The following is an 11,327-nucleotide window of genomic DNA, read 5'->3' as shown; positions in this document are numbered from 1 at the left end:
GGTTGTCGAAAGAACAATCATCTAACCAATTGTGATTCATGAATTCCATTAGTGGAACCCCTGTAGGTGCAACTTGCTTGATTAAATCCTTGAGTTTGTCCATGCTACATCCTGAAGGAATGTCAAATCTTATTGGATTAGTTCCAGTAAAGGAGTAACCCAAAAACTCACCTTGACGTGGTATGTTGCACTTCCCGTTGTAATACATAAATGCATCATAGTAGGAGTGATAGTTGATTGAAGCAGGTTGAGTATAGCATCCAGTGTTCTAATAATGGTACATAATAATTCTATAGGACCAATACACGAGTATTGCTCATTACACATTAACATTGTGTAAACATCAACATCATTTTTCAATTGTAGAGATTGAAAAAAATATTGGCGACCTGCATCTATGAATAGTTGTCGGTAGTATATTTCATCCACTAATTGATCGTTGGTTAGTTGAAGGGTGTTGTGCATTCTACGCTTGAGTGTATCAAAAGAACAGTCGTTAGGAACTCACATTGGTGTTGGAGTGGGACTTTGAAAGTAAACACCAGTTTGGTTGTGAGTGATTGATCCATTTGGAAAAATGAAGGCTAATCTGGAGTTAGCAATGGTCTGGCTGCTTGTTTCTCCCAAAAATGACATAGTAATAAGATTGAATTTGGTTTATGAGAGTATGTTGTGTGAGATTGTGCGTTTGTATTATGTGTGTGTTGTGTTATTTATAGTTGTATGAATATTTTGTCACGTTGATGTGTATTGGAATTCAATGTTTCTTTTTCACTTGTAATTGATGTAGCAGACTTCCATTATAATTTCAGAGTGAAAAAAGAGATTATGAGTTGTCCATTTCATGTTAGTTTTGCAGGCGAGACATTTAATTTTTAGAGACGTGTGCAAATTGCAGAGTGTTGCCAATTTGGACTGTGATTTTTCCCTTCCTTGTAATTAAAGTTGCAGACGTCCATTTCATGTCAGTTATGTCGATGAGACATTTAATTTTTAGAAACAGTCTAGTGTAAATTGCAAAGTATTGTGAATTTTGACAGGTATGTTACCATGTCAACTACTACAGTAAAAGTGGGTAAACTGAAAATTGCTAATTTAAATTTAAAGGAAAAATTATTTCAATACGTAAAGTGATAACTGAAGACGGACATAAGACATTACATGAAAATCTCAAAGAAGAAACAACTTAGACATGAATGATCTGTAGATTACCTATCCCGTTTGAATATTGTTTCGTGGGATGGAGACAGGTTACTTCCTTCAGGCCCGGAAGAGGAGTCAATATCATTATCATGATTTTTGACCCAACAAGTCTCGTATTCATCTGATAAGTTCACAAGATTAGAGGTTGAGCCATGCTGGTTGCCTGGTGGGTTATTATTGTGACAGATTATGGCAAATAACTCCACAAATGGTAGTAATGGATTGTTGTAAAAAATGTTGAACATTTGTCAAACATCAGCATCATCTTGTAAAATAAAAGATGTGTACATATAACATTGTCCTGACTCAAATATAGGGCACCGAAAATGGAGATGTTGGATATGTTGTTGTGGGTCAATGTTTAGTTTTTGGTGAACAAGTTCAAGCAATTGTGTAAAGGTTATGACCTTGTTGACCATGAATGTTTTTGTGTTGTTACTAACGAAGGTGGTGCCCTCATTAGTATTGCAAATTTGACCGTCGTAGTAAACACAAACATATGCAGTTGGGTGGCACATTGTGGTAGGGATTGAGATAAAAATTTGAAATTGTTACGAATGTCTTCATTTGTAGTGGTATTTATAGAATTTGGTTATAGTTAGGTGAGTCACTAGTTAACTGTGCATTTAGATGAACGAGTAAATGAACACTTAAAGCATATTTACAAGGGTCCATAATGTGCAAATTGCAGAGTGAAAAAAACAAATGAGTGAAAAAAAACCGAGTTGTCCATGTCATATCAGTTTTACTGGTGCGACATTAATTTTTTAGAGATGTGTGCAAATTGCTGAGTGTAGTCAATTTCGATTGTGATTTATCCCTAGTAATTGATGGAGCAGAAGTCCATTATAATTATCAGAGTGAAAAAAATTGAGTTGTCCATGTCATGTCAATTTTACTGGTGAGACATTTATTTTTTTAGAGATGTGTGCAAATTGCCAAGTGTTGTCAATTTTGACTGTGATTTATCTCTGGTAATTGATGGAGTAGAAGTCCATTATAATTATCAAAGTGAAAAAAATATAGTTGTCCATGTCATGTCAGTTTTACTGGTGCGACATTTATTTTTTTTAGAGACGTGTGCAAATTGTTGAGTGTTGTCAATTTCGACTGTGATTTATCCCTGGTAATTGATGAAGCAGAAGTCCATTATAATTCCGGAGTAAAAAAAAACTGATTTGTGCAAACTGCAGAGTGTGTTACGAATATTTTTTTTTGGATTTTTTTACGTTATTATCATGAAAAAAGTGTCCAAAATCGTAGTTTTTTTTTTATTTTGTGTTTGTATTTTGAACTGATATCCCATGGAACTGGTGCACGATATTTTTTTTTATTCTTTGACATTCAAACCATAGAAAAAGCAAGTCACAAATATCATTAATGTGTTCGACATAATTTTAAAAAAATGCAGAACATTGGTATTTCACCATAGTTGCAAGGGTTCAAATCATAATTTTTTTTTTATTTTGTGCTTGTATTTTGAGGTGTTATTCCATGGAATTGGTGCACAATATAATTTGTTTTTGGATTCTATGACATTCAAACCATAGAAAAAGCGAGTCACAAATATCACTAATGTGTTCGACATAATTTTTTAAAAAAGCAGAACATGGGTACTTAACCATAGTTGTAAGGGTTCAAATCATAGTTTTTTTTTTTTATTTTGTGCTTGTATTTTGAGGTGTTATTCCATGAAACTGGTGCACGATATAATTTTTTTTGGATTCTATGACATTCAAACCCTAGAAAAAGCGAGTCACAAATATCATTAATGTGTTCAACATAATTTTAAAAAAATGCAGAACATGGGTACTTAACCATAGTTGCAAGGGTTCAAATCATAGTTTTTTTTTTATTTTGTGCTTGTATTTTGAGGTGTTATTCCATGGAACTGGTGCACAATGTAATTTTTTTTTGGATTCTTTGACGTTCAAAACATAGAAAAAGCGAGTCACAAATATCATTAATGTGTTCGACATAATTTTAAAAAAAAATGCAGAACATGGGTACTTAACCATAGTTGTAAGGGTTTAAATCATAGTTTTTTTTTTTATTTTGTGCTTCTATTTTGAGGTGTTATTCCATGGTACTTAAACATATTTGACCCCATTATCACAACATTTTATACTTCAATGACCAAGACGATGACCAGTCCCATAAGGTGGTGGACGCCGATTACGTCGCGGATTTCTTCTTTCCAGTATGAGTGGTTCTCCTACGTCACGATGATGTTGTTGTTCTATGTTAGTATTTTCAATGTTGGTTGTTGCAGCTGAAGAACTTTGACCTTGTTCTCCAAACGAATGTGGTGCATCGAACTGTTGTAAAGTAGCTAAATATGATGATGCTGAATTTGGTGTATTGAAATCGATGCCAAATAAATCGGTCATCTATTCATAGGTGGTTGCGGTGACTAACTCTCCAGTGTGCCCAAAAGTTTGATGAACAGGTGAAGGAGTAGAATACATTGACTGAGGATGTGGAATTTCAAAATGTGTTTGTTCAACACCTGACCCTACAACATTATGGGTAATTGTTGTGCGTGGATCATGTAGTTGTTGTACAACAGACAAGAACAAAGTAGTGTTTTTCCTATACCATTCCATGTACGCTGGTGTATGTGTCACTATTTCTTCAACCCATTGCCCAGCTAAAACATCATTGTGTTTGTTTTTCCATATATTAATCCACTCTGCATGGTATTCCATCCAATCAGTGTAATGATAGCCTCGCATGTCAATTTGGTGAAGTAGATCAAGATTCATGGGATCAACATGGATATCTTGTTGTAGTCCAAACTGTAGCTTCATCAGATTTGTTTGATGCCATTCGACAATCGAGAAACAAATAATTGCAGTACATGCAAACCAAATCTCCATGTCTCTATATTCACATCTGGGTAGATGTTCTTCAAATCCTCATGGGACCCAAGAAAATTGAAATATATGCCAACAAGGCAACATGTTAGTATGTATGTACATATTTAAGGTGCAGATCATGATAGTATTATACCTCATGGCTCTCCATATGATCTATACGAGACCTATATTCGACCAAGTCACCATGAGGTGTGGCCCTATATTCTAATCTACCACCACTCCATCTGAAATGTAAAACATACAAAATCAGTATTTATTGTAATGTTATAATACACGTCATTGACATAAAAAAATTTACATTTCGCTATATGTAAATAACCTTTTAGCCAGTGGAAAAGTTGTTTCGGGTCGTGGGACTCTTGGTGCAATAAAAGGCATGCGGTACCAAGCCCATGACAGCAATAGTATGACACAACCACCCATAGATTTACCAACCTCCGATGATGCTCGACATAGTTCTCTATACAGGTTTGCTAAACAACCCGAACTATATTTTTTTGTGTTGTTCAAATCATGTAATAGGTTCAAATACATTAAATGAAATCTATTTCCAGATTTATCAGGAATTAAAGCACCGCCAATCATGTACATTATGTAAGCTCTACACCTACATTGTAGTTGGTGCGATGTTGGTTCTTCGGGCAATGGTGCGAGCAACATGCTTAGCAACCATGTCAGCTTCAGTGCGGCTCCTTTACGTGCATTTTTGGGAGGGACTTCCCCTAGTAACTTCTTGCATAACTCATCCCAATGTAAGAAGCTAGGTCCAGCCACAACACGACCATCGACTCTAATGCCTAGATGAAGTGCAACATCTTTGAGTGTGATGATGCACTCTCCCCATGGCCGGTGAAAGGTATGTGTTTCAGGCCTCCATTGTTCAACCAATGCAGTGATCAATGCAGGATCAATTTTACACTGTTTGATTAGGGCAATATGTTGGAACCCGGTACACGATAATAATGGTATAATTTGTGATTCTGGTTTAGGTATTATATGGTAATAGGAAGTGATTAACTCATTAATCGTAGTATGTGAACGATGAACGTGTTGATGATGCAATAGAGGTTTATGATCCATGAAAATGATGTCAAATGGTAAATCGAATACAAATGATATAAAATTTGAAGTTGAGTGATGCAAATATGGTATTGACATGCGCCTTTCATCTATTTATCATTTAAATTGTGTTCAGTTTTGCAAGCACAAATACACTTAAGGTAACTGTAATGGCTCGAGATTCCAAAGCACATTTATAATTTGTCTCATTGTAAGGTCTCGGGATTCCAAAGCACGTTAACATGATTGTGGTACTGTGATGCATCGAGATTCTAATTCACGTGAATCAATGACATTTTCGTGCACACTATTCACCAGCATGCGTACATTAACGCCATTAACTTGGTTCTCAATAATTCGCATGTCCTCAACATTACACTTAAGGTAACTATAACGCCTCGAGATTCCAAAGCACATTTATAATGTCTTGTTGTAAGGCCTCGAGATTTCAAAGCACATTAACAACAACTGTGGTACTATCACGCATCAAGATTCTAATGCACGTGAACCAATGACATTTTCATGCACACTATTCACCCGCATGCATACGTTAACTGCATTACCTTCATTCTCAACATTTCGTATGGCCTCAACATTACACTTAATGTAATTGTAATGCCTCGAGATTCCAAACCACATTTATAATTTGTCTCGTTGTAAGGCCTCGAGATTCCAAAGCACGTTAACATGACTGTGGTACTGTGACGCATCGAGATTCTAATTCACATAAACCATGGACCCATGATTGATTGCATATATAAACCTACTATGTCACCCAATACTTTGCACAGTTGCGTCTAATCAAATTGTGAGAGAAAACACAGAGGGCTAGCAATGAGGTCAGAGCCTATTTGTGCATACGTTTATATCAATGGTGAAATCATTCAAAGTTCAAGTGCAAATGCAATTTTCAGAGGTGACAAGACAAAGTCGTTACTCTTGAATCCAACAATGACGCTGCCAAATATAATCACTTCAATACAATTATCAATTACAGAAAATGGTATTATGCCTATAATTAATGCCCTTTGGTATCGTTGTCATGTATATCAATTCAATGGTGAAGTTCAATATAGGGCAATTCAAATTATTGACGAAGAAGGTGTCTTGTGCATGCTTCATACAATTCTCAATATGACAAGTGTAATATGTATGGAACTTAAAGTTGATGTTCATAATTCATTATCACCTACTCAAGTTAATGACCTAAGTTGGGCCGACATGGAGCAGAAGCTGGAGAATACTCTGAAATTAGAATGAATAGTTTAACATATTTTGTTGTTGTATTACGTTGAAGTTTTTCTCTGTCTTTATTATCTAGTTGTATTTGTTGCATGTTTTGAAGTTGTTATTTTCAATTTACTTCAGTAATAATAGTCTACATATGCATGATTTCAGAGATGCAGAGCAATACCAGACCTAACCCTCACATGCACTGACACCCCATTAAAGTGTGGTGTTGCACACTGTTCACTCACATGTGTATGTTTATCCCATTAACATGTTTCTGAACAATCCATGTGACCTTGGCATGCGATGCGGAACATTGCGGTCAACAATCATGATTAAATGAACAGTCTGTCATGTATATTAATGTGTGGGGTTGCACACTGTTCACTCACATGTGTACACTAATTTACTCACATGCACTTGTCCTACCTAACCCTCCCACCTAACTGTCGTAACTAACTTTGCTGTCTAACCCTCCCACCTAACCTTCCGATCTAACTCTCTTACCTAACCTTCCAATCTAACACTCCCACCTAACCTTCCGATCTAACACTCCCACCTAACCCTTCCATCTAACCCTCGTAACTAACTCTCCCACCTAACCTTCCAATCTAACCCTCGTAACTAACTTTCCCACCTAACCTTCCAATCTAACTCTCGTAATAAACTTTCTTAGTCTATATATAATATCACCGATTGACAACAACATATCACACACAATAACTTTCTCACAAAACAAAACTCGATTTGTAAGTCTCACACTATTTCCACTCATATCCCATAAGCACCACCATGGCTCCACCTAAAGAAATTACGACCATTATTTACCACAATGGTCACATTGTAGACGATCCAGTTCACGTATCTATGTACACGTCTGCGAACCCAATATTTTTTTACTTCAGTCGTTCTACGACGTTTACACAATTCATTCGAAAAATTAACAATCGTCTTCCTGCTCGAGCAACTGAACAAGTTGCTCAATTGTTATTTCGTGTCCCTATTTCATTTCATCTGGGTCAGACACGTTTTATTTCAGCACAACTATTCGACAATGATGATCTCAGAGGCGCAATGGGAACAATTGTCTAGAATCCACAATTGAATTCTACCGAATTCTATGTTGTTACTGATCTTATTCCTCAACCACAACCATCATCTCCACAACCCTCATGTCCACAACTACAACTACCGCCTCCACAACAATTATCGTACAACAACATAGACCTCAATAATCCAGTATCTTCATACAACAACCTTGAATCACAAGACCCCTTTGACATGTATACTTCATACACACAACTATTATCTGAAAATGATTCTTTTTTTCATGCCCAACAAACTTCCTTTGACCAATAAAACCATCCTTCATCCCCCTTTACGCCACCTCCACAACTACCACAAACGCAAACATCAAGCTGATATGAACATCCCATTGCTAACGAAGATCCCATTATACGATTTCATGATGAAAAAATGGATGATTCTAGTGAGGATGAGGATCAACAGTTCTTTGATCACATCAATCACCAAAGTGATGACCAAACCGATGACGAGGGTGTTGGCAGACCAACGACACCTCCGTCACCTCCGTTGCAATATCACCAACCTAGGTGTCCAGTAGACTTGAACTTTGACCACCTACCACACTACATTGATCAACACCATTTTGTTCATCAGCAACACAATGTACAACCACCAATCGGTATACTCGAGGTTGACATGACCTTCGATGAGAAAGCACAATGTATTCGAGTAGTCAAAGAATACAACATCATAAATCATTTTAATTGCAGAACAATTTACTCTGACCAGAGAAGGCTAAACTTCGTAAGTTACATGAAAATGGTTGTACATGGGGCTTGGGCGCATGCAATTCAAAGAGGCATAACAAATGGAATATCAAGAGTATCAGAGGTCATCACACTTGTCTCATGATGATGCTCAGACAAGATCATTGCCAACTCGACAAACACGTCATAGCACAGATCATCCAACCAATTGTCAAAACAAACTCAACCGTCTCCATCAAGACGTTGATTACAGACATCAAAACGTTCATGAATTATATCCCATCCTACAAGAAGACATGGTCAACAAAGCAAAGAGCGTTCGAGATGATTCATGGAAACTAGGAAGAATCATATGCCGAACTGCCAAAACTTTTCGGATCTTCGCAATCTTGTGTTCCCGAGACTATGGTCGCTGCTCAAACAGAATCCTTGTATGAGGGGGGAGAAATAGTACCAGGCAAAAGATTGTTTAAACGTGTCTTTTGGTCATTTGGTTCATACATTAATGGTTTTGCATATTGCAAACCCATAGTACAAGTAGATGGTACATGATTTTACGGGAAGTATACTGGCACACTATTAATAGCTACCGCACAAGATGGAGCTAACCATATCTTCCCGATTGGGGATTTTTTCTAAAGAATTTGAGAAGACATGTTACTCCGCAAATTAACATTTCTCTCATTTCAGATCGTCATCCCTCAATTATAAGTGCCTACAACAACCCAAGTAACTTATGGGTCCAAGACACATCCCATTTCTTTTGCCTGCGCCACACTGCACAAAACTTTTTTCGCGGTAACTGAAATTGTAAACATTTAAAGAAACCACTCATGTTGGCTGGTGAGAATCTATTTTATTTATTCGTTAAAATTTTCTTTCAATCAAATTTTATAACATAATAGATTGATTGAATATTTACAGGTTATGCATACACGGAGAAGATGCACTGGCGACATCTTGGGGATATCCGTGTGAATAAGCCAAGTGCAGCTGAATGGCTTGATCAATTACCCAAACAAAAATGGGTGCAATGCTTCGATGAGGGGAAACGTTGGAGACATATAACTATCAATTTGTCGGAGTCTGTTAATTCCATGTTCAAAAACACAAGACATTTGTCGGTGTCATCGTTGGTTAAGGAGACGTATTTCAAGACCGCACAACTCTTTGCTAATAGAGGTCGTCAAACTCAGGCAATGATCAAATCTGGCTCACAGTATTATGAAGTCGTCTTCAATGCAATGAATAGCAGTCAACAAGAATCTAATACACACATTATAAATGAATTTGATAGACACAATCACACTTTTATTATATAAGAGACTCAATCCCCACTTCAAACACTCAGACCACGTGGAAGGTTTAGAGTAATGTTGCAATCCCAAAAGTGTGATTGTGGTGAATAACAGGCTAAACATATACCGTATTCTCACGTCATGGCTTCCTGTAAATCAGTCAATGTTGATCCCATGACCTATGTGTCGATGTGATTCACTTTACAACACATTTTGCACATCAACGACAACTCCTTTGATTTATTGCCACACGAATCAATGTGGCAAGAATATGAAGGAGATCTGTGGGGTCCTGATCCAACGAAAAAGAGGACTGCAAAGGGACGTCCTGTTTCAACTCACATTCCTACTGAGATGGATGAAGACGAAAATGAACGATCAAGTAGAAAAAAAATGTGGACTTTGCCGATAACATGATCATAGCAGAAACAATTGTCCTAATATATCCTCATCTTAAATTTTTCCTTAGTCAAATGTCATTGTTTAAATATTTTATTGATAACATAGTATAATGTTCTTCTATAAATAAATTGTTAAAAGCTTTAGTTTTATCATTTTTAATTAAATCTAATAACATAAACAAACTAATTATATTTAGTAAAATAATTAAATTAAAAATTTTAAAATTCAGATTATTATACAAAATAAATATGTACTAAAATAAATATATTATTATACAAAATTCAGATTTTAAAACATATATTCACCCAAAAAATATCTTAAATAATTTAAATAATGTAACAAAAACACTTAAATTTAATAATATCATTTTCTTAATAACAAAATTAAATTATAAAATAATATTACATAAATTAATTTAATAAATAAATAATTTTAAAATCAATAAAAAAATAATTTTATATAATATAATATTTAATTTTAATAATATTTAAACTTATATATAAAAAAAAGATGAAGAAGGAAAGTTGGGGTGGCAGAACCTAACTCCCATAAAGCAAAAAAAGAGGTGTAGTTTGGGAATATTTTCCCAAACTAGTGTAGATTGAGTATTTAGATGAGAGAGAAGGTGTAGTGCAGTAAAAAAAAACCTCACAAGGAGAGACATGGAGATTTGTATAGTTGAGGTAAAAAAAAAGCTTTTATCTTAAGACGGTCATTACAATTCCAGAACACAATTTGGTGTCATGCACACATCTAATTCCATCTTGGGTAATCACGTCCAACAATCTCACCACACCACAGTTAAAATGATATTATCTCATTTAAGCTGTGTTTGGTTAAAGGAGAAAGGAGAGAAGCTGAGAAAAAATTATATAAATTTTATGTGAATCTTATATTTCTATATTCTACTTTATTTACAAAAAAAAAAAAATGTACTTCAATCCTCTATATTTTTATCTTATAAACCAAATACAAAGGGAAGAACCTCCTCAAACACTTATGAAAAGAAGATATTAAGCTAACAAGAAAACAATTCCTAGCACACTCTTTTAAACACTTTTATATTAGTAGAAAATTTCTACCTTGAGATAAAAGTTTTTGTGTTGTTACAATTGTATAGTTGAGGTAAGAAAAAAGCTTTTATCTTAAGACGGCCATTACAATTCCAGAACACAATTTGATGTCATGCACACATCTAATTTCACCTCAGGTAATCACGTCCAACAATCTCACCACACCACAGTTAAAATGATATTATCTCATTTAAGCTATGTTTGGTCAAAGGAGAGAGGAGAGAAGCAGAGAAAAAATTATATAAATTTTATGTGAATCTTATATTTCTATATTCTACTTTATTTACAAAAAAAAAAATGTACTTCAATCCTCTATATTTTTATCTTATAAACCAAATACAAAGGGAAGAACCTCCTCAAACACTTATGAAAAGAAGATATTAAGCTAAC

At 35.3% G+C, this 11,327-nt stretch overlaps 1 protein-coding gene across 1 annotated transcript; it reads right to left on the bottom strand.

The window, feature by feature from the left end:
• Positions 1-4,209: 4,209 nt before the first annotated feature.
• On the bottom strand, positions 4,210-7,825 carry LOC114370256 (protein MAIN-LIKE 2-like). Its single transcript, XM_028327904.1, has 3 exons — positions 7,715-7,825; positions 4,402-5,000; positions 4,210-4,306 (listed from the first exon to the last, which is right to left on the bottom strand). Exons 1-3 carry the CDS (start codon positions 7,823-7,825, stop codon positions 4,210-4,212), a joined length of 807 nt encoding a protein of 268 aa, XP_028183705.1.
• Between the last annotated feature and the right edge of the window lie 3,502 nt (positions 7,826-11,327).

This window comes from Glycine soja, chromosome 1, assembly GCF_004193775.1.
Source record: "Glycine soja cultivar W05 chromosome 1, ASM419377v2, whole genome shotgun sequence".
Classification (NCBI taxonomy): domain Eukaryota; kingdom Viridiplantae; phylum Streptophyta; class Magnoliopsida; order Fabales; family Fabaceae; genus Glycine; species Glycine soja.
The sequence above is the reverse complement of the archived record's forward strand: the minus strand, read 5'-3'. Positions and strand labels throughout refer to the sequence as shown.

Excerpts from the sequence above, each read along its gene's own strand:
- LOC114370256 (XM_028327904.1), bottom strand. The coding sequence starts at position 7,825 with ATGGGATCTTCGTTAGCAATGGGATGTTCATATCAGCTTGATGTTTGC. Across the intron at positions 5,001-7,714 it reads GGTTTTATTGGTCAAAGGAA|TGTAAAATTGATCCTGCATT; the intron begins GTTTGTTGGGCA and ends CTAATCAAACAG. Across the intron at positions 4,307-4,401 it reads ACTTTTCCACTGGCTAAAAG|ATGGAGTGGTGGTAGATTAG; the intron begins GTTATTTACATA and ends TTTACATTTCAG.